The sequence below is a fragment of the Pteropus alecto genome, unplaced genomic scaffold, assembly GCF_000325575.1.
Source record: "Pteropus alecto unplaced genomic scaffold, ASM32557v1 scaffold3, whole genome shotgun sequence".
In the NCBI taxonomy this organism is placed as follows: Eukaryota; Metazoa; Chordata; class Mammalia; order Chiroptera; family Pteropodidae; genus Pteropus; species Pteropus alecto.
Window position 1 is genome coordinate 32,381,447 of NW_006442484.1, and position 24,497 is coordinate 32,405,943.

A 24,497-nucleotide genomic window follows, 5' to 3' on the forward strand; every position below is an offset into this window, starting at 1 on the left:
TTCAGAATCTTTTATCTATGGGAAAAAATAAAAATGCATAGTATTTCTAAAATCTGACACTCTAGTATTTGCTTTAAGAATACCTAAAACTCATTCCAACTATTTGTCATCTACAGTCTCTAAAGTTTGTTGCAGCAGACACAACTTTTGAAATTAGATCTCTTTGACATATTTGGTCTATGTCATACAAAAAAATTAAAATACATTGGTGAAGGATGTAGACACATTTTTACAGCTTAAAAGAAAATCAATGCTGCTGCCTTTGGGCCTGGGGAAAGACCAATTAAATAGACTATAAAAGTCAAAATAAAGCTACTATTTTTCACTAGACACTTCCAATATTTTGCAGAACATCTTAATTTTTTGTAAATTCACCCATTGACTCCACTTCTATCCTCAGGCCAAAAATGAAGAAAAATAAAATCTGAAAAGAACAAAAAGATTCAAAGTTGTATCTTTATCAATATAGAGATGTCTAGGTGATTCCAATTCATTTTGCTAGGCAATGAGCCATATGAAATCAATATTTAAGGTGGATAATGATTTATTCAAAATGCTGATGAAATTAAAATAACAAAAATAATAAATTTATAAAAGAATTAGAAACTAGATGTTTCCTATTTGGTTTATTGCGATGATCCAAGATAATAAAACCCTAAATAAGCACCTCAAAATGCCATAAAAGGCCTTTGGGCCAGATGATCTAACTTGAGATATAAACAATAACTATTGGACAATGTACGTGTTGGTTATGTGTGTATATATTTGTTAAAATCCATTGAGATGTACAATTAAGATTTGTGCACTTGTGCACTTTACTATATGTGAGTTATACCTCAACAAAGAACTGTTAATATAAATAAAAAGAAAAAAAACAGCTGTACTAAGTTGCAATTTCTCATCTGTCAGGTTGACAAAAACTCAAATGTTTAACAAAACACTCTGTGAGGCTATGGGATTTGGATGTGTACAGCAAATTTTCACATGGGTTTGCTCTTACTTATAGAAATCTATCTGAAATCTATATTGACAAAAGTATACAAATATAAATGAACAAAGCTCACTCGCTGCAGCACTATTTGTAATAGAAAAAGACAAGCACACAAATTCCATCAATAAGTGTTCTTGCCAAAATAAATTGAACCTGAATCTGATCAAGTCTCTAGATATAACTACCAATTTACTGGAAATGAAAGAGAAAGAAAAACATGTTAAATGACACAACCAGGATGTAATAGGCAAAATCCAGACTGTAAGAAACTGTGAAACAAACAATACAAACTCTTCAAGTAAACTATAAAAATACAAGGAGATGGAGGAGGAAATCTAAAAACATAAAAATTCAATTGTAATATGTGGATCTTACTTAGACACTGATTTGAATAAACTTTAAGAAAAAAAATTGGGGAAAATCAGGGAAACTTAGCACTGACTAGATAACTGAAATTATTAAGAAACAATTAAGAAATTTTTAATGGTAATAGTATTGTAGGGTATGGGTTTTTTCCCCATAACCTTTAAGAGATACAAATTAAAATATTTATGGTGAAATATTATGATGTCTGAGATGTGTTTAAAAATAATTTGGCACAGGGGGAAGTTGTGGGTGGGAGTATAGAGGAAACAGTGGCCAAGAGTTGATCCTAGTTGAAGCTGGGTAATGTTACATGGAGATTAATGATGCCATTCACTCTAATTTTACATATGCTTACAATATAACATTTTAAAAAAAGAATTAGTAGATTGATACTTGAGTTGGACAAGAATACTTATTCCTGCTAAGCAAAGAAATTCAAATAAAAATAATTATAAAGATATCTTTTATACTTAAATTGGGAATGAACGGTTAACATATAATGCACCAAAACTCAATTTGGGTCTCAATTTTCAACCCAAATTTGCTATTTAGCTTCAAGTTCAGTTTCAGCCTTTGAAAGACTGGATTACTCATTGTCCACATCAATGTCTTAATTGGCATCCCAGGACTTGCGCATGATCAATGACACAGTGATCACGTAGGTAATCATTACATCTAATCAGTATAACAATACCAGTAATACAAATCAGGCAAGTCTTCTAAATTTATTGTTAATTAACAATAATTTTTGTTATTTTTTTTCAAATATAGGTAAGTATTCTATACATAACTTGAAACAAAAATCTCCCTATGTGCTTTAAATGGTAAGATTCTATTGCTCAGTTTTAAGTATGTTTATAGTTAAGATTGCCAGAGTAAAGTGCTGTAACAATTAACAATGATTGTTAAAGCTGATAATTTCATGTGCAAAAAATAAGCACATTTAATTAGTAAAATAAATAGGAAAATGGACAGATAATACAAATATTAAGAGAGAATATGTTAACTATGTAATATTAGGAAGAATAAAATATTCTTCTTGATCCAACACATATTTTATAAAAATTTAAATAATAGAAAAAAATAACATCATATTCATAATTCTAGTTGGTGTAGACTATTTGGTATATTAGCAATCATAACATTAAACAAAATAAACTTTAAGAATTATATTTTAATTTCTAGACATTGAATTCTATTTAGGACACGAGTCTCAAGAAAAAAGATATAGTTGGAAATTATTCACACCTTATGGGAGTAAATTAGAAGCAAAATGTCAACTTGCTATCTCCAAATTAAGTGAGAAGGGAAGACTCCAAAAATCATATAGAACAACACTCTCAATACATCTTCCTTAATCCAAATATAATAAAAAATAAAAACTGTATAAAGAAAAGAAGAAAGTGTTAGAAAATCATGGAGTACCCCAGACACATTTTGTTCTCACTAACTAAAATTCAAAACAACAGATATTACAAAAATGCTTTAAAAGGACAATTCCTTATCATTATGAAACTATGGAGACTAAAAATGGAAGTAAGAAGTTTGTCAAAATGATTGCTACAGACTGTGAACCATTTTCAGTAGCTGAGCTGAAGACAAAGGATTTTTTGAGATTTGCAAAAGTATGAATCCCAGATATAAAGTTATTTCTAGGAAATATGTAACTAAAAGGCTTCTTCTTGAATTATTTTCTATGAACAAAAAGGTTATTGATGTTATTTATAATGTCAGTTTTAAGTGATCATCTGTTTAACCTCAAAAATGTATGGCACACTGAATAGCGAAGCAACCTAGCAGCTGACAATGCTGAAAATTATTATCCCTGAATTTAATGCCAAACTTTAAAAACCACATTAATTATTAAAATTTTAAAATGTTTATTCTTTGATAGTGATTCTATCATCAAAAGGAAATTCACTTTGACCAAATACTGATTTTAACATCAACTATTCCACATTAAGCCGAAATTGTTTTTTTTCCTTTCAATGCATAGTGGATGGATGGATAGATGGATGGATGGATGGATGGACAGAAGAACGGATGAACAAAATAAATATATGGATAATATTAGGACTATATATGTATATATATCTGAATATACATGTACATATTCCAATGGCATAGACAAAAACGTTTGTGGTGGCATCTTTATTAGAACAATACTTTGGGATAGAGCTAAAAGACATTCATTCTTTTTTTGCCCAGACATCCCAGTTATGAGAATTTATCCTATGGGGGTGGAAAACTCTATGCATGAAGACATTTACTAAAGCATAATTTCCAATATCATAAAATTGGATATAATCCCAATATCCAAAAATCAGGATATGAACAGGCATGCATCTTTTTTTATTTGGAGTACTCATCACTCCTGTTTATGGTCAGTTCAATTTTATTGGCCTTGAGATCCCAATTTCAATGTCACTTCCTCAGAACAGGCTTCCCACCCAATTGGGGTCAAGCCCTATTATTACAAACCAGACAGCATGTTTTTTTATTATTATTATTGAAGTTTATACTTAACGTAATATCATTTTGGAGTTTTTTGAGAAATACTGACTTCTCTTCCCCTCTCTTGCAACATTTTGGAGATTATTTGAGAAACACTGACTTCTCTCCCCTTCTCCTGCAAACAGTACATTCCATGAGGGTAAGGGGTATATTTTGTTACCATTGTATCTTCCAGGCACACTCAAGTAAATGAATATTTATTTACTTGAGTAATTAAATATCATAAAGATTATGTGGAAAAATATTAGGAGGAAAAGTATACAGGATTTTATGTCTATGTTATCATGGGAGAAAATCAAATATGTATGTATATGTTTATACTTATATATGTATGTGTATATGTGGTACATGTATAATGGGTCAAAATAGAAGTCAGAAATATAAAAAGTGTTTTATTAGGATGATAGTTATATAAGTGGTTTTCTCAAAAAATTTTTTGAATGTCCTGATAACATTAAACTTAAAGTTATATTTGAACCAAATAATGCCCTACTTTTTTAGGTGCTCTTCTTAGTTGGAGGGGATATAGCTCATGGATATATGGTAGTTTCTCTAGAAAAAGTTATCAGATGTGCTTTGAATTTATAACAGTTGCCTTTTAAAAAATATATTAACAATATATAACACAAAAATATTAATTATGAATGAAAACTTATAAATTACTTAATATGTTGCTTTGCCAAACCAGATTTTGAATGCAACCAAGCAATGAAAATGTTGTTTATAATATACTGTATTATTTACACATGAGGGAAACATATTGCATGAGTAATCCTAAACCATACATGATCCTAAAATACTGTGCACAATCACTTGCACATAAATGCCTTTCAAGTCTAGTCCAGATTCACCTTTTCTTAGGTCAAGTCAAAAAAGAGAATTCTAAAAAAGAGAAGCATCTGAGGGCTCATTTGAATGGTGTTGCAGAGGGAGTCTTCAATCAGATGATAACCCATGGCTGGCACTTTTACTAGCAATTCTTATTTTTCAGATTAAGTTAGAAATTGTTGAAAGCAAATGAAACAGTAATCTTTCTAAAAATTAAGTTGAATTCAAACCTAATGGGTTATTATGAACATTAAGCGAGTAACAAATATAAACTATATAGCATAGTGTCTGAGAGGAGTCAATAAATTCACTATTATTAATAGTTGGAAGACACTAAAAACTATTTAGAATGTTATTTATTTTCACATTTACATTTTATTATCATTTTACTTCTTAGCAATTCAATTTTCCAAAACTAGAACACACACACACACACACACACACGGATATACACACAACTTCTAACCTTTAGCTCTATAGAGGCAGAAGCTAATTTTTTTGCTTCAGTTAATGCGTGCAATTGTTGATAGTCTACTGGCTTATACTTGATGCTTCTTATTCCATTTTTCACATGAAATACCAGATTATCTGTTTTTCATCAAAAACAGAAAATGACAAAGAAATAGTATCATGTTATTAGAAGTCGAAATATAGTTATGGCAAAAAAATATATAATTATGGCAACATGCTGACTTCAGGTCTTATTTTTAAATATTTCAAAGTAAATACAAGAAATAATATATTAAAACATTCATAGTATATTTGAAGCTATATCAATATATTCTAATATATTCCTTGCATAAAATTACTTCTAAAAGGGCATAAAAGAGATACTTTCATCTAAGTTAGTATATTGAGAACTTTAGAAAATTATTATGCCAAGATACAAGTGTGACCATTTTTTATTTAAAATTATTAAGCATCATCTGTGAATATTTAAATATCACATTATTATAAATCAAATTAAAGAAATAGATTTTTTTAAAGTCAGAGCTGTATTTCTAACTTAGAAAAATTGAAAAAGAATTAATTAAATTTGAAAATAGATTGAAACTGAAAGCTAAAAAATTTAATAAGCTAAACAGAATTAAAATGATATAAAATGTTTGTGCAGGCATTCTCTATCCAAATACTTAGTCTGGTATATTAGCTACTTTGAAAAAAGTAAAACATAAGTATAAGGTACTTTAAGGCCAAGTAGCATAAAGTACAATAAACTGAGTAATTCAAGCAGAAAATGTACATTTGCCTCAATAATATGAATAACTAATCAGTGCCTTGTGAAGTAATTAAGATTTATTAAATATATCATGGATCACATGACTATAAGATGGCTCCAAAAAAGACAAGGACAGTGAAGGACAGCGAGATTGTCCTAACAGCTGTCGAAGGTGATTTAAATGCCTATGGTGAGGAAACTGGAGAAACCCAAAAAATTAGCTTTCCATGATTAAAATTTCGAAAATCAACATTTCAATTTTATATTATGCATAATCCACCATAAATCACAAAGCAGACTTGAAAGTACAAATATACCTGAGCTATTGTTTTTCTGAATTGCGATGAAAGGTCGGTCTCTTTTATTCATGTTTTCCATATCTGTCAAGGAAACAAGAGACAGCTAAAATTTTATAATATTATTTTTAAAACATTTTTAAAGATGTTAAAGATTGCAAGATTGAGGCTCTGCAATAAAACGAGGTTTTATAGACTCCCTTTCCATTACCTTGCTCTAACTCTGTTTAATTTGTTCTTTCTGGTCTTCAGAGCAAAATCATGATGGCTACAAAAAGTTTCTCACCATTTATGCATAGTTCAAATTTTAATTATGACCATAAGAACTGTGCACTAGAACACATTCTAGAAATCAAACTTGTAAACAAAAAGTAATTGTCTTCATGAACTTGAAACCTAGTTTGGTTCTAACAATATAGAAAACCGAGTGGAAACACTTTTTGATCAACATTCTTTAATATTTATATACAAATCATAAATAATTACTGCTCACCTTTCAAGAATATTGAGGGCCTCTAAACTAAGTAATTATTAAACTGAGGTATTATAAAACTGATTTAATTGTGTTGTTTCTTATATCAGGGAATTAAAATAATATTCTAATTTAGAACCTGAAGAGTTCACATATAATTAACTTAGTCTAACAAATTGTCAGTTATAAAAATAGTCACAGGTATATAAAGTATGACAGGGAATTCAGTCAATAACAATGTAATAACTACGTATGGTGCCAGATGAGTACTAGAATTATCGAGGTGATCACTTCGTAAGATATATAAATGTCTAATCACTATGTTGTGCACCTGAAATTAATATAATATCGTATGTCAACTGTAATTGAAAAATAATTTAATAAAATAAGTTCTCACCACACACACAAAAAAATAATCTGTTAGTCTAACTTCTCATTTTAGCATATGAGATGATTGAGACCCAGAGAACTGACCAACATCATAGTGAACTTCAGTCCAAAATCTTATATTCATAATATAAAAATCTCTGAAGATAAAGGTTTATTTCATAATCAATATGGTGACCTAACCAATCTGACTTGATATCATTTGGTAGCAAACTTGACCCAAACTGAAGTTTATCCTATTTAATGTGAATACTCATATATTTGTGCAAAAATATTAATGTGTTTAATTATGGCATGCTCCCCAAGCACCACCAGTTTTAAGGAATAAGCTCTATATTGTATTTCTAAACATCTGAAAAACTCAAACTACATCTGGTCCCACAGATTACAGATAAAGGATTATTAAAATGTATTAAAACAAGTAAATGTCATCTGGGTCATCTCAATTTTATGCTTACTAGTGAGAAATTCAAAGTGGCTAACTTCAGCTTATAAAGTGCTTTTGGCTGAGTAATGGCTACTTGAATAGAATTTTCCATGTTAAATAATTTAAGAGCAGCTAGTTTTAAAAATTATTTCATGTCCACATTGTGTGACATTTTTAAATTGCTTATAAGTGTTATCAAAATGTTAAGCCTTTTAGATCTATTTAATTACCAAAAATATATTAAGATAATATATTTTGATACGAAATTCCTTATAGTGCAGGAGAAACGTCTGATATATAATGTAATGATAGCTTCACAATAGCAAGAGGGTTGAAAAAACATTTTAAAATAAAGTTAATTTTTACGGATTACCAGAGAATCTAAACTTTAGAAAAAAAATACATGACCTCAGTCTCTTCAGAGAAGGTGAACAATCAGGACTTCATTAGAGAACAGGAAAAAAATAGCAAAGAGATTATTTATAACAATGAGATCTTTTTAAGTGTTAAAATTTGCATTCTTCTCTTTCCTAAGAAAATCTCTTAATAAACCGAGGAAAGAAATGTCCGTTGTATTTAGGCTTAAAATTGTACAACATATGGATAGTTTCTTAACTCTAAAACTGCCGTACCATGTAGACATATGTGGATTTTCCAATTACCCTCTGAGGGTAAGTTTTCAAAGGTGATTAGGATTCTGAGAGGACAAATAGTGTGAGAACAATACCAATATGAAGAACTATCTTGGATGTAGCATCAAATTATGACATTTTTAAGTGTTAGTTCAAATACTATGGCCAAAGTCTAGCTTAAGAAGTGTTTTTTAAAAATGCAGAATTCTCTTTTAAAGTCTGAGCAGAATGGCACATATTACTTCCACTATGAAATATTATGCATTGTAATTAGCATAAGGTAAAATGATTGTCCTGGAAAAACTAGTGGAACCAAACTGTATAGAAAACTATAAGGTAAAAATTAAAATTTCCTACTTAGCCCTAATATCCCCACTGTATTTAGCCCTGGTAGTCGTTCATGTTTAGTGTTTTATTTTATATTCTTTTAAAGATGTTCTATGCATATACATGTTTGTATCCAATTTTTGTACAAATGCAATCACGATATATGTGCAATTCTACAGGTTTCTTTTCATTTAAAAACTTGATTCTCTTTCCAAGGCAAGGAAAGGAACATGGAAGTTTCTGAGGGACTTTAGAGTTCTGTAGACAGTGGACTCTCTCATGCCCTAACTCCTGCTACATCCTGAGAGCTATTTTAATCATTTCAAAAGCCCAAGAGAAAATGCATATATATCTAGCTTAAAGAAGTATATAGAAAAAAAAGAGGGGGGAGGATTTTCAAACCTTGATGTGTGTGTATAGAGGGGGTATTTGCAATATCTTTTTACTTGTTTTCCTGGCCCCAGCTACCATCACACAAGTTTCTGGTATGATTATACAACATAATTTTTATACAAATTTGTTGTACCTTTTATGAAAAATTCCTTCTGACATCTTTAACAAAATGATTTGAAAGAGCGTACTTTTTCTCCTGATTCATGGTCACAAATGCAGTGCTCTTTCTTTTGATTACAAGCTTATTCATTAGAAGAAAACTGTTAATGTCAGGCCACAAGCGAGGTTACAGAGTTCAACAATTAGATGGACTTTTGATGTGCTTTTCGCTATCACTGCTGAGGAGAGTCTATCATCTGAAGTTTAAGACTGGGGTAGACACAGCTAGGTGCCAATATCCATCCTCCCTTATTTTCTTCCTAACAGGATCCATTTTTATTCAGGGTTACAATATTGGTCTTCGTTTTTATATCTCTGAGGCTCTCAGTGACAAGTGACATTGTTCCAGCCAATAATGTAAAAGCTGGGAATCCCGGAACAAGATTTACTTTTTCTTATAGGCACTGCCCCTTCTTCCTTGTCTTTCCTTCCTTCTTTCTTCCTGCCTGGAATGTGGATGTGAAACTAGAGAATAGGGAGGCTGTTATGATTATGTAGTGAGTATTAGGATGAAAGATAGATACTAACTATTGCAGAAAAGAAAAGCAAAAGGAGCATGAGACACTGCTGATATTAAGAATCTGCTATACCAGCTGTGGACTACTTCTCTCTGGACTTGCTGTTATGAAAAAAATAAATCCCTGAGCTTCTATAATTGGGTTCTGTAACTTTCAGCCAAATAAAATTCCCAACTGATACAGACTGGAATTATATGAAGCACCCAGGAGATTTTGATGCCTCTCCATATAAAGCAGTATAAAAATTCTTCTAGAAAGCACCCATCAATATAAGAACAGGATAAAATACCAGAAAGTATTACTATCATTGCTCTTCAATAGTAGCATGAGAAAATTACATCTAGCGAAATTTCTTATTTTAAAACTCCAATAGAGTTTCACTTGCAATTTCAACATAGCTCGAAGAGAATAGATAAAAACATGTGTAGGTGGTTCTGGAAAAGGAAGAAAAATCCTCAGAAACTTAACTCCACTATCAAAAAATAACACTGAAGAATGTATTTGTGGGTTTTTAATACTGCAGGATAAATAGTTGTTTCACAAAGGATCAATTATACAAGAAGAAATTTTCTTTTAAAATGCTACATAAATTTTTTTTTTAATTCTTAATAAAAAATAGCAATCCACCACTCTTTAACAACAAAGATTATAAAACTGTTCAATGGCACTGCCTGAAACACAGTAGCAGCAATACATTTAGAATAAATGAAATAATTCCAACAGGTAAGAAATATTAATTCATTTTTGTGTTATTGCCGGTTAAAGAAAAGTTCTTTAGGCTAAGACATGAAGAAACAAAAAGAAGATTTAAAGAAGTGAAGATAAAGTTTAGAAGGAGGGAGAGAAAGAGTGAAGAAAAAAAATTAGAGGGAAAAAAATCTTTTTAGTTCCCTGAAGTTTGGGTCAAAAAGAAGGCATCCTCTCTCCCAAGAAAGCAAACTCACAGTTTAGATCGCTGCATTCTTTGCTGATGTGGTTAGAAGTTTTACTGCACAGGAGGTAGAACATCAAAGGTGGGCCCTAAGGCAGATCTGGGTGGGCTTTCCAGTGATAGGAGGCAACTAACTAACTCAGGATGAGCAGCCTCACTGTGGAGAAGAGGGAGGGAACACCTGATGTGAGTAGAAGGCTAAATGAGGAGGGTGTAGTGAAAGAAGTCAGGCTTTTCTTGTTTAAATTTTTGTTTCGGCCTAATCCTTCACACAGGAAAAGAAAGGGAAATTCTCCATTATATTTTATTGCATGATCTCCTTCCATAGGGATCCATATTCTCTGAACAATTATTTGAAAGTCCTTGAATGAAAAATCCCAATAATATTCTATGAAAGCTAGGAGAGGTAGAAAAAAAAATTTCTCTCCCTTAGAGAAAGAGGGAAGGAAAAGTTCTCCTTTTTGCCTGGAGATGGGGAATGGGAGCTGGGGTTTTGGGAAAGGGTCAGATTATCATATACACAAGGAAAAACAGTAAGAATTTGGCTGCACAGAATTTTTCACTTGGTCTTAAAAGTACCATCTAAATACGTTGGCCCAAAATATAATGGTCAATAATACATGAAATAGTCACTAATATATGACTACGATACTACTTGTCTTTGGCAATTAAAGACATGAGACATAAGAGATATCCATGCAGTGAGAGCTTTTAAAAAGATATTCTTATAGAAAACATTATATTGGACCAACAAAATAAGTTAATTTAAAGTATAATTGAAATGAAAACAGCATATCCTCAAACTAAGGTATACTTTAACTCTAGAGTAGTGCTGGGCTTTTGAATAAGGCCACCAAAGGCTGAATTCCAACTCTACCACTCATAAACTAGATGTGGATGAGACAAAAAATTGTAAAGATGTCAACTCTTCCAAATTGATTTATACAATCTCAATTGATCTCCTAAAAGATTTGTGTGTGTATGTGAAAATTGGCAAGCTGATTAAAAAATGTGTATAGAAATGCAAGGGACAAAGAATAGCCAAGGGAATCTTCAGAACAGATCTGGAGGATTTAAAGTACCATATATCAAAATCCATTATGAAGGTGTAGTAATTAACACAGTGTATTATTAGTACAAGGATGTACAAACAGGCCAATGAACAATATAGAGTCAAAAAACAGATTCGTACATTTATGGTCACCTGATTTATGACAGAGGTGAGGCACACTGCTGTGAAGTGTACAAAGAACAGTCTTCAATAAATGCTCCTGGGTCTATTGGATGTTCATACGGAAAAAATGAATCTTAGCCCCCTACCTCTCAACATTTACAAAAATCAATTCCAGATGTATTAAAGATCTAAAAGTGAAAGACAAAAAATAAAGCTTTTAGAAGAAAACGTAAAAGAACATATTCATGACCTTAGAGTTGGCAAAGATTTCTTAAATAGTTTAGAAAAAACATGCTAACCATAAATGGAAAATGTATTAAGTTGGAAAGTACTAAAATTAAGAACTTTTGTTCATCCAAATATACCATTAAGGGAATAAAAAAGCAACCCAAGAAGTGGGAAATATATTCACAATACATATATTCAACAAAAGACTTGTACTCAGAATACAGATATTTTTTAAGTACCTACAATTTAATAAGGAAAATTCTGACAATCCAATAAAAAATGGGGCAGAAGAACTAAATAGACACTCCACAAAAAAAGGATACCCAAATAGCCAATAAACATATTTAAAGGACTCATCTTATTCATTGGGAAAATTCAATTTCAAACCAACATGCAATACCTCTCTAAACACACTAGGGTGGCTAAAATGAAAAAATACCAAATGTTGGTAAGAAGGTGGAGCAACCAGAATATTCATACACTGCTGGTGAGAGTCTAAATTGGTACAATTGCTTTAGAAAACTCATTGGCAACAAAGCTGCTGTGATTCAGCCCATCTACTCCTTCATATACCCAACAGAAATGTGCACATATATGCACCAGAAGAAATGTATAAGTATGTTCATATCAGCAATATTCCTAGTATTCTCAAATTAGAAACCACTCAAATATCTATCAGTGGTTGAATAAATAAATGGTGGTATAGTCACAAATTTACCCTTTCACTTTTGTTTTTGGGGGTGGGGCTGTGAGGTGGAGAGGGTAGTGAAATATTCATCAGTACTGGTGCTTCTTAGGTCCAGAAAAATGGTGCTCCTGGATCTGTCCAATGGGAAGTGTTTCTAAGGAAAAGGATATATAAACATCAGCCATCGATCTTTGAAGTACAAACGAACTTCATTGTTTCAAGTTATCTTTTATAATTACTAGCTGAGGTTTATTTGACACAGAGACAAAGTTGACAAAGTTGATGAGAGGTGCTCAACTAATTTTAAAACCAAACGTGAGCCTTTCAAATAATAACGAAATATATTTTACATACAAAAACGTTACCATAAAAATTCATATTGTAGTATACTGTTTAATGACATGTAGATTATATATAAATATAAAAATCGTAAAACAAGATACAAGAGGGAGAATTCTAATTTTATAAGTGCATATATATGTACATGGATGTACATGAATATTAATAAATGATTATAAAGCTATCGTCATAATGTAACAGTAGTAATTTTTATTCTCGTTTTTTGCTCTTTTTAAAATAAATTTATAGAGGACTTGAAGAAAATTGTTTTTAAAAAATATTTTATATAATTTTTTAAAAATTTTAAAAAATAAGATTTACAGAAAAGTTGCAAGTACAGTAGAAAATTTTTTTTCTGAAAGCTTTTATGTCTGAGGAGGTTGCTATCCTGATTCTCCACCATTGTTGAATATCTGAAGTTGTCTCTCCCACAAACAAGAATATTCTCCTACATAACAACAGGACAACGATCAACAAGAGATTAACACTGACAAATAACAATAGTATCAACTAACTCTCAGACCTCATGAGTTTTGCCAATTATTCCAGTAATACTCCTTATAGCAATAAACTCCAATTCAGAATCAAGCATTGCATTTAGTCGTCATGTCTCGTTAGTCTGCTTCAGTCTGAAATCGCTATTTGGTCTTTGACTTTTATGATCTTGATACTTTTGAAAATTACAGGCCCTTGATTTGGGTTTTTCTGATGTTTCTTCATGCTTAGACATAGATTATGTCAGGAATATCACAGAAGTGATTTGTGTCCTTCTCATTGTATTCTAATCTGATTTCCATTTGTCCGTTACTGATGATATTCACTTTGAACGCTTAATTGAACACTTAATTAAGGTAGAGTTCCTCTATAGAGGAACTCTTTTTCTACTTGTAATGAATAAGTATTTTGTGGAGAGTTCCTTTAAAATGCTGTATATACCCCATTTCTTAGTAAACATTTAAATTATGTATGTATTTGTCCATATCTATATAGATTCATTTTATTCAATGGGTTGTGCCATTACTATAATTATTTATTTTGATGATCAAATTATGCCCAGTTTGGCCAGTGGAAACCACTTTAAGCTATCTTCTGCATCCTACATTTTTCTTTTAAACAACATCCGTTTATTAACTCACAGTTCTGTAGGTCAGAAGTTTGGCATGACATGACTGGTTTCTTTGCTGAACTGTTCTACCAGAGGCTCTGGGGAAAATCCCCTTGCAAGCTGATTTGTGTTGTTGGGTGAATTCAGTTACTTGCAACTGTAAGACTGAGGTCCCATTTCACTGCTTGTTGTCCACCATAGGCCACTGTCAGCAAGTAAAGGTTACTTTCATTCCTTCCCAAGTAGCTCCCTCTATCTTCAGGACCACCAGGGATAAATCATTCTCAAGTTAAACCCCTCTCATGCTTTGAATCTCCTTGACTTTCTCTATCTCTGACCTCAGATTTAAAGGGCTCATGTACTAAGATAAAGTCTATTAGATAATCTCCCTATCGTAAGGTTAACTGAACTGGAAACTTAATTACCTTGCAAAATCCCGTGTGCAATACAGAATAACATAATCACAGGAGCAGTATCTCCTCATATTCACATTCCTGGGGCTTATCCAAGGTGTGTACACTAGCGGGCACGGAGTCTTGGGTGCCATCTTAGAATTCTGCCTACTTATGTAAAGTGCTAGAACATTATAAGCATTAGCTATCATTATTATTCATTATCTGGCAAACTCAGAGAAATTTAAAAAACAGCAATGACTTAGGAATGTCAAGGGTGTAGTGAACAGATATTTCAATGTACCATCAAAGACATATAAATTGCTAGAAGCTTCTGGAGACCAATTTGGCAATGTATATTGAAAGGTTAATATTTCCACCTCTAGGAATTCGACTTTAGCTAAAGACATAATCAGAGGCATATACAAAGATCTGTGAAAGGAGATATTAATTATAGTACATTTATAATAAGTACTTAAAAAGAAACCAAAAAATCTCATTTTAGGGGTTTAATTAAATAATACGGCATAGTTATTTAATGGAATACTGTGTAGCATTAAAAACAAAAACAAAAAACAAACAAATAAAAATACATGGTATGAAAAATATTAAACGAGAAGGGAACATACACATCTTACATGTGACAGAATTATATGTTATAAATTTGCCTATGTAGTCTTATCCAATTTTAGTACAAACACCAAATAGATTCTTGCTTTTTCTTATCTCTTTTGAGCTATGTTATAGTTAAGCTTCTATGGCTGGCAAGATAGGTTTTAGCCTCCTCACACTGCTATAATTCAAACAAGGTTTCTGGCAACTTCTTAGAGCCCAGCCTCCTTCCTAGAGTGTGAGGTAGCCTTTTGGCAAGAAAAGGTCACTTGAAAAGAGAGAGAACATTCCCTGACACCATCTGTCTGGTCATGCTCATTTGCCAAAACAACAAGGGCATCCTGAAAAGGAAGGCTTTGCATCATCTCCCCTGGTTTTCTGCACTCCTGCCTTACTCAAGGCCTCAAGTGAAAAAGTGTGGTCTGGCCTCTCGTTCCTAATGTATAGTCCTCTTTTATACTAAATTGGTTGAGTTATTTGCAGCTAAAATTTTAGAGTATATTTTTTCTTTGGTTTTAGCTATGAGAGGCATCCCAGAGTAAAAAATATGTATTAATTGGGGATGGAGGGTATAACAGAAGTTAATATTTATTTAGAGTGCACCTCTTTACTGTACTTTATAACACTAAAATAGCTACTATTAGTCTCATTTTACAAGTGAGAAAACAAGCTCAGAGGGTTTACATAACTTTTACAAGGATGCATTTAGGAAATGGTAAAAATAGGTTTTGAAGTGACTAGTTTCAGCTTTTCCACCATCCCGGCGATTCTGGTGATTTCTGAGATTCTGGTGATTTCTATGTATATGTATCTGGTGATACATATACATATATACACACATGTATATGTATATGTACATATGTATGTATGTATATATATGTATATATATGTGTGTACATATATGTATATATATTTACTATATATATGTATATGTACATATACATATATATATATTAAGTTCCCCAAGAAATATGAATGATTAGCCTAGTTTAAGACCTACTGCAATACAAATCACTGCTTCCCTATACATGAAGGTAAATTAGCGATCTGTAATGTGATTACAGTGCAGACTACTTTTTTCTCCTAAGCTTTTTTTCAGCTCCAACCTCTCAGACTTTAACTTTCAAATGAACAGGTGCACTTTTAACTGAGGGATCTAGATAACACCACAAGCTCACTTTGAAACCATTTTTCCCATTGATCTCTCAAACCTGAATAGAGATATTCCAAACTCCATAATACTTGGAACTAGTATTTATCCATAGATTCAAAAACCCAGGGTAGTGTCTTCTATCTCTTGCTATTCTCTAACACAATTCTTGATAAATTCAATGCCCAGGCCCCTAAAATAACTAGCTGTCTTTTTCTTCTTCATGGACTTTCTCTCCATCTTTCCCACATTCCTTGCTACAGTCTACTTTCCCTCATGTTGTCAGGACAATTCGATCTGATTTAACCTTCATTTACATTTAATTTCCATCCATCTCTAGCTTTAACAATCTGCCCAACTCTAGTTCTAGTTTTTGCTAATTTATCTCTGATAATCAATTAAAACCTATTGTTATACCTAAACTAGGCAACAAGTGTCTTTGCAGGAAACCAAAAGAAATACGAAAATACATATATAGTTGAGGAGTTCTGTGTCCTTTTGAAATCATTCTTTGAGTACTTTCTTGTCTTCTGGAGTAACCTATTTTTCAAGTCTCATCTTGTGCTTTGCTTTTCACAGTCCTGAAGTCAGCCATTTTTTCCAAAGAGATCTGGTTCCTTGGAGGATGGTATTTAGAAGTCGAGATCTGGATACCGATGCATTCATGGCTATTGGGGTGTCACTGCTTCTTGACCCTCCCTATGAACAAAGCTAGGAAATGCACACACACACACACACACACACACACAATATAAATGCATTCATGGCTATTGGGGTGTCACTGCTTCTTAACCCTCCCTATGAACAAAGCTAGGAAATGCACATACACACACACACACACACACACACACAATATTTCTATTTCGCTTTTAAAAAATACATAGATAAACAGATAGATAGAGCACCTTGCACACCGATATCTCCAACTACAATATAACAGTATAAAGTTTATTCGAGTGTTTTTCTTTTTCCTATTTTGTAAATCCTTATTCCAACAGTAAGAAACCCAGCCTTCGTTACTCTTTATATATTTTATTTGATCAACTCCCCATATATACCCTGTCTCCCCCATCCTTAATGCTACTCCTCCTCTACACAAATGCTTTCCTCACCCCACTTGAGTTTCAACAACCCACAGAAGGTGCCCCACCGCCACCATATCAGCTCCAATACACCATGGCAGACTATATTCTTCCAAAGAGACTCCTTCCTCACTCCGCATGCTGCCCTTCTCCCTACTGCATGGAGATATTTTCCCCTCCAGTTGAATGTCACAACCTCACGTCAGGCTGCCCCTCCACATAGATACCAGTCCTTAGCCTGGTTGGTCTCTGACATCAGTGCAGGTCAGCCTTCCCAAATGGATCCTCTTCTCCCCATTTTGAGCTCTAATACCACGCTCTGGGCCACTGTGCCCCCCTGCCCTTCCGGTGTAGAAACTTCTCATCATCTAATGGTGTTAAGACTAATTGATTGATCAGGAAGGGAAGAGAAAGAAAAGAAATTGGGTAGAAGAAACCTTGTCTTCTTCCTACGAAGATAATATACTTCAACAGAAATTCTCTACTTTATTGCTATTATGATGTAACAGTTTTCTGATGACAACCCTAAAAATATTTAATATATAAATTAATTTCTTCTATAAGTGGTCGTATTATCAAAATAGGGACCAGTGAACATTTATGTTTATACAGCCTTATTTACAATAGATGAAAATTGGAAATAACCCAAGTGTCCATAAAGAGATGAATGGATAAACTAATAGTGGTATAATCAAACAGAGCAAAAAAAAGAAAGTTGAGCTACTTATATCATTGATGAATCTCAAAGTGATTGTGCAACGTGAAGAAAACCAGAAAAAAAAAAGAGTAAAAATTTAATGATTCCAATCATATAAATTCTAGAAAATGCAATGGTACTTATATTAAGGGAAAGTAAATCAGTGGTTATTTAGAGGACTATGAAAGGCAAGGAGAAAAGGATTATAAAAGGACATAAGGCAAGTTGTTTTATTCCAAGAAATTGAAATCTATATTTACTAAATTAATGAAAGTAATTTCATTTTGAATGATCATAAATCTGGGTAACCAATAACAAAGGGAAGAAACAGCACCCATTGTGCCTACCAGGGAGGGAAAATATCATTCCACTCAAGAGTTTGAGCTCTGGGGCTGAATATTAGGTTCAAAATCTAGCTCTGAGGACTTTTGCAAGTTTCTTAATTTCTCTGTGCCTCAGTTTCCCCATCTGTAAAATAAAGATAGTAGTTGTACTTCTTCAAGTAATATATGGCAGATAATATACAAAAATTTCTTAGAAGAGCATCTGGCATCGGAAATGTCAACAAAATATGCTAATCACTAATGTTATCACAGATGCCTGAAAATGTGTCTATGGACTCTGTGACTCTTAGACTCTGATCTGAGAAACAATAAATTAAAATAGAGACTACCACTTAGGCAATCACGTGGCACAATTGTCATCATTAATCCAGGAGCACAAAAATAGGCACCAAAATTGCATGGATGGATTTAAGACTACATATTTGTATTTTTTCTTAAAGATTGAAATAGAAACATAAAATATTTAAATTCTCAGAGAGAACTTATTAATCTCCTAGCATATGTTGATGATCTCCAGCATAAGAATAACTCCTTATAGCATAATAATATATTTTCATTCTCTCCACAACTTGAGGTAATATAAACAAAGACTAAATTATCCTTTAAAGAATTAGATTTCAGTTTAAATAGGTGGGACCACTTTCAAATATTATAAATAAAAATAACCTAAAGCAAAAAAAAAATAAAGATAGTTTATGTATGATAGAATTCCTGCTAATTGACTGCAGAACATGAGATTATGATAAAATTAAGTGAGCTAATCCTAGATCAACTCCAATTTTCAACCCACATTCCCTTAAGGGATGGATCATTATTCTTTCAAAAGTACTTATCCATGATTTCACAAACTAATTAAAGTGCAGCTTAATTTTTCTTTATTTTAAAATATTTTCACTATAGAGCTAAGCAAAGAATACTCTGTAGGATCACTACCTTACCTATTTAAATTCATCATGCTCTCTGACTTAATAAATAATGATTTTCTCAAAATTTAAAATGTATTTCCCGGACAAGTTTCTCACATTTTCTAAAGCCAGTATTAAAATTTAAGAGGAATAGTGAAGATGAAATGTCCTGCTCTAAAAATGAGTTGGCACCTCCTTTGGTTATAGTGAAATAATGTCATTGTCACAACTGATTCAGGTTAGGCTCTGCTGTGACCAGTGGAGAAAAAGCCTTAACTGACTATCCAGAAACAAGAAATAAAGACTGTATTGATCATTCTCATGCTTCTATCTGTATGTACCTTTTTACTAATCAAGGTTGTTTCTTAGCATTTGTTTCAGAGAAGATTCTAGTTGTCCAATAATTGAGGTGTCTCACTTTTCAAAAGAAGTTATTTTAAGAACTTCTACCCTATATACATGCTGCTTGGGACTGCAGTAGATGTAAAATAATTGCCTATTGTCCTTGAGTGAAAACCTTCTCAAAGCATCAAGAAAATGTAATACAGCTATAGTTTATGTAATCTTGAAACTTGCACATTAGAAGACTGAATTCCTCCCAGACAGAAAGTTGGAAGTGGACTCTTTGGGTGGAAAGTCTTCACTCAAGACAAGAGGATAGGATTTCGTTAACCAATGTCACCATAAAAAAATTTTTTTTAAATTAAAAAAAAAAGACAAGACGATGGAAGGAAAAAAGCCATATCAATCACAAGGAACAGAAAATCCATAGACCAAATATGCCAGGAGGAGATTAAGAAGAGGGTAAGACTAGGCAGGGAGATCCAAGTTCAGAATGAGGAAAATGATGCTGAGGAAAAGCAGATGGGAATATAACCAGGAAGGTAAGAAAAGAGTGGTGGGATTGCAAATTAATTGCTTAGAACAAAACTGTTTCAAACCCTTTTCAATAGCCAGACTCTTCTGTAAACAAAATTCTTTCTCCAAGATTTTAAATTTAAGGCCACAGAAAGCTTTAAGTTACTCTTTATCCAGTGACTATATAGTCCTAAGAAATAAAGTTTAACAGCTGTCATAAACCATATTTCCCACTAAAAGCAACAGGCCTGCAGTGAGCCTGTACGAAGCTGACATGCTGAGGTGGTGAATTTTTCTGAGGTCTACACTGAATCTTGCCCTTTCCTTGGCTTCATTTATTCCACCTCTGTTGATACTCCTGTGCCAATAATTTTTTCTTTTGCTTAAGTTAGATTGTATTGTAACTAAGAATCCTGAAAAATACACTCAGGCAATGTAAAGGTTTGGCAGAAAGTAATTCACTGTTTGCAGAACCTCTCAGCAGCTCTGCAGAGCACCAAAGTTCCCTAGATCAGAAATGCAAAGCCACTGCCCTAAGCAATAGTCGTTATTGAGACTTGTATTTATGTGCAGGCCTAGATATAATGTGTGGTTGGTGTCAGGGATGAACTTACACATACTTCGTCCATTCATTCGACACTCATTCAGTTGATGTAAATCTATATTTTAAAAGATCTTAGTATATTTATTGGTTTCTTGATATGCACTAGGCACTGTTCTAGGCATAGGGACCACAGCAATAGATGAAAGAGACATGTTCATGGTGCCTACTGTCTACTGGTGTACTCACTGGCAGCGAATTACAGACGGCAAACTCTCCCTGGTATTGATGGTTGCCACTCTTTCATAATAATGCAATAAAAAGTATTAGTGCTCAAAATAAATATTTTATGTTTATCATGAACATATAATTAAAAGATCAGTATTATTTGTGAAATGCTTACATTACTAGTCCTAAGACATACCAGGTAAGCTTATGACTACCATAAAATCTTAGAGAACATTAATTAAGATGATGTAGATGAATTAAACACATGCTAGCAAAGTAATAAAGTTTTACTTTATGCTACTAGTTACTGAAACCGTTTTTGCTCCTTTACAATATTGGGAGAACATCTTTCTCTACTTTTGAAAACACAAGTTGTTAGCCCATATTACTTTCCTTAGCAGTTAATATTATTTATAAATAGAAATGATTAAAGGCTTCCTCCATTAGGAACCCAGAACTTCTAAGGATAATACTTAAAGAAGAAAACAATTGAGTCTTGCAGTGAGACTTTTGATGCAGTGTCATGACATGAATTTAAAAGACTTTTGCCACTGTATTGAAGAACGAGGCCTGGGCTTGCAGGGTTACGTAAGTAAATTTGTAATCACTTATTAGAAAATACCTCTGGGACTGTAATCACACTAGAGATAAAATCATTCAGGAATTTAGGTGAGCATTTCAAAGTTCCACAAAGTTTTCACAGTAACAGAGGCACAAGTGGTAGGCGTGAGAGAACAAAACCTGGATGAGGATCTGAGAAATGGGGTGAAGTTTTAGGGTGAAATCACAAGGAGAATTCTTCCATTTAACTGGCATTCTATCCTTCCCCATGAGACAGGAAGTGATGACCTCGCCAGGCACATTCACATTGCATGGTCATAATTTCACTCCATGTACTCAGACATAAAGCCACTTCCTACATCTGAGTCATCTGATTCATTTTGGTTCCCCCCTCTAGTTTGAGGCTGCTTTGAGTAGAGCTTAAAATGGAAAAAATGACAGGTTTCTCTGCACAACATTCACCTTTTTTGTATTGATTCTGCCACTGATTTATTCATTCACTGCATATTTACTAAGTACGTACTATGTTCCAGTCACTGTATTATGTGCCGGAGCTACAAAGATGAAAAAGACCCTATCCTCCAACAACTCTAAGCATATCGTAGTGGCCTCAAAACTTTTTTTATTACATACTCATAATCAATTTTTACTATGTTTTGTCAATAATGGATATTACTATTTATAAATTATTATAATTTTTCTATATTATTACTGTATTCCTTTCATCTAATATCTTAGGAAAAAATAAACCCTTAGGATATTATTCCTAGATAGCAATAGTTGATGGAAATCTATATTTTAAAAGATCTTAATCACTTTAAATCTTCAGTTAAATGTAATCAGATTGCTACTGTGATTATTTTACCTATGATAGGTCTGATGGCAGGACCACTGCATATTATTGCCCACAATCACGTGCCATATTGCTGCTGAGGGAGTCCTCACAGAGGAGTCGGCTCTGGCTTTTTCTTGTCATTTGCTCTGCCTACATTATAAGTATCATCTAGAATCCAGGGATCTTTGCAGGAATATATTTAAGGCATTTGTCCATTTTATGAAGGTTAGCTTTCATTAAAAAAAAAAAAAAAGTTAACATAATCTGTAAATCCTCTTAAAACAGATAAAAGTAATTATGACATTTCACAATATGCTACATATGAGCAAATAAGTGAGATCCAACTTGGTATAATAAAGGACTAGATGAAGGTATCAAGATGGATTAATGCATTAAAGATTAGAAAAGCTTACTTTATTTCTTTAGATTTGAAATAACTATAAATAGAAGATCTAGCACTACCTTACCATACCTTCCTGCACAGGACTGACCTGCACTCTACCTAGAAGAACACTGGTCTGCAGAGTGAGACAAAGATCCTGACACCTGAGATATTGGAGTGCAAAGGGCAGACAGCCTCATTTTGCAGAAGGCCATGGTGGAGAAAGGTGAGTCTTAAAGAATGGTAGGGTGGTTTCATCATGCATAGGAAGAGATAAGGCCTTAGAAGACACAGCTATTTAAGTCAGGCAGCACAAGAGCTAGATGTATTTGGACTACTATAAGCAAGCAATTCTAGATGGCTACAGGTTAGGGAGCCAAGTGGGCAGCGTTAGCTATAGACAGAGAAGTAATAGATGAAAAGAGGATTGCTAGAATTCTGCTGATGTCAAGAACACTGATGTCTTCAATTTAGAAAAAGATGGCCAAAATTAAATAGACAAGAGGACAAGAGAACAGATCACAGAGATGGACAGATTTTTAAAGAGAAATCATTGAGGAACATGTCATATTAAAAGACACTGGTGTGGAGCAGATTTTTGGAAACTAAATAAAGGGTTTTTAACTGCAAGAATACCACAGAGACTAGAGCAGTTACCCATAAAGGCTTTCCTAGTACCAGATATCTGTGAGTTAGACAAATAAAATAATTACATACCAAATTTGATTTTAAAGGATATGATGGCCATTTTGCTTTAAAGGCCTAAAAACTTTCTGAATTCCTAGCTCTTGATACTCTTTTTTGTAGCCTTTTTACTCTTTAATACCTCTGAGAGACTCTGGAGACTGACCAGTGAAAGGTGGGTAGGTACAAAGAGCTGAGTCTGTATCACTGAATCTTATCCCACTTACAATTCACCAGTTTTGAGTTTATTTACAGAAAGTAAAGCTCAGCTATTCTGTATTAATATATACATACATTCATACTACTATTCTTACATCAAATCATCACATTGTACACCTTAAGCTTCTTATAATTTTATTTGTCTATTATGCCTCAGTAATGCTGAAAAAATTTTACTATTCTTGGAAAAAACTTTTACAGAAAGACAATATACTATAGTTAAAGAAAAGTAACAATTTACCATTGACAAATAATTAGGCAATTGAGTTGAGGATTTCAAGTTGCATCTGAACCACACACAATAAAATTAAAAGTTTTCATAGCTAGTATCCAAAATGAAAGAAAAAAGGAAGAAAGTAGAACTATTTTGATATTGCCAAATAGCTGGGAGAGAGAGGACACATAATACAAGGAAGCACAAGCAAATTCTACAAGGGTTGGCACATTTGTCACTGAGGGGCTGTTATGGACAAAGGTGTTTAATACATAACAGTCAGTAATAAAGCTTAGCAGATATCAAGGAACTCTGCATTGAATCACCCTGAATCCTTCAACTCTTCTCACTGTCTCTCGAAGAAGAAAACACTCTGGGGGAATCTCATACTTCTTGGAGCTTCTGGAGTAGGGAAAAGAGAGAAAGATCAACAAGGACTTTGAGAGTCAGCCCTCTACTGCTCCCTTTCATGTGCGCTATGCACATGAAAGTAGGACCACTCTTCATGAGGTAATTCCAAATTTTACCATATAAACAGTAAAACTTCACCACCTTGTTCTTACCACAACTTGACAACTAAAAATGTTTTCATTTACTCTGCTTCAGTAGTAAAATTCTTCTTTGTTCTCCTTTTAAAATGAGTTATTATAAAAAAATTCAAAAAATACTTAAAAAGTCCATTATAATCTTATCCCTTAGAGACAGCAATTGTATAATTATTCCTTTGGCTTTGTTTTCTTTTTCATTATTCATTGGGGTCTGTTCCTTAATCTGATCAAAAAATATTAATTTTTAAAAG

General features: G+C 32.9%; 1 protein-coding gene across 3 annotated transcripts in view; it reads right to left on the minus strand.

Moving 5' to 3' along the window:
- The window catches only part of CCDC148 (coiled-coil domain containing 148), a 195,960-nt gene that overhangs the window by 136,770 nt on the left and 34,693 nt on the right, over positions 1 to 24,497 (minus strand). For 2 of the 3 annotated variants that reach the window (XM_006921098.3, XM_015596786.2), the window contains exon 2: positions 5,166 to 5,287. In XM_006921098.3, coding sequence (XP_006921160.1) covers positions 5,166 to 5,287 — 122 coding nt within the window. Of the gene's footprint in view, positions 1 to 5,165; positions 5,288 to 6,235; positions 6,299 to 11,664; positions 11,823 to 12,580; positions 12,705 to 24,497 lie in introns of all 3 variants that reach the window. The other variant, XM_025039533.1, reaches the window with a different exon arrangement.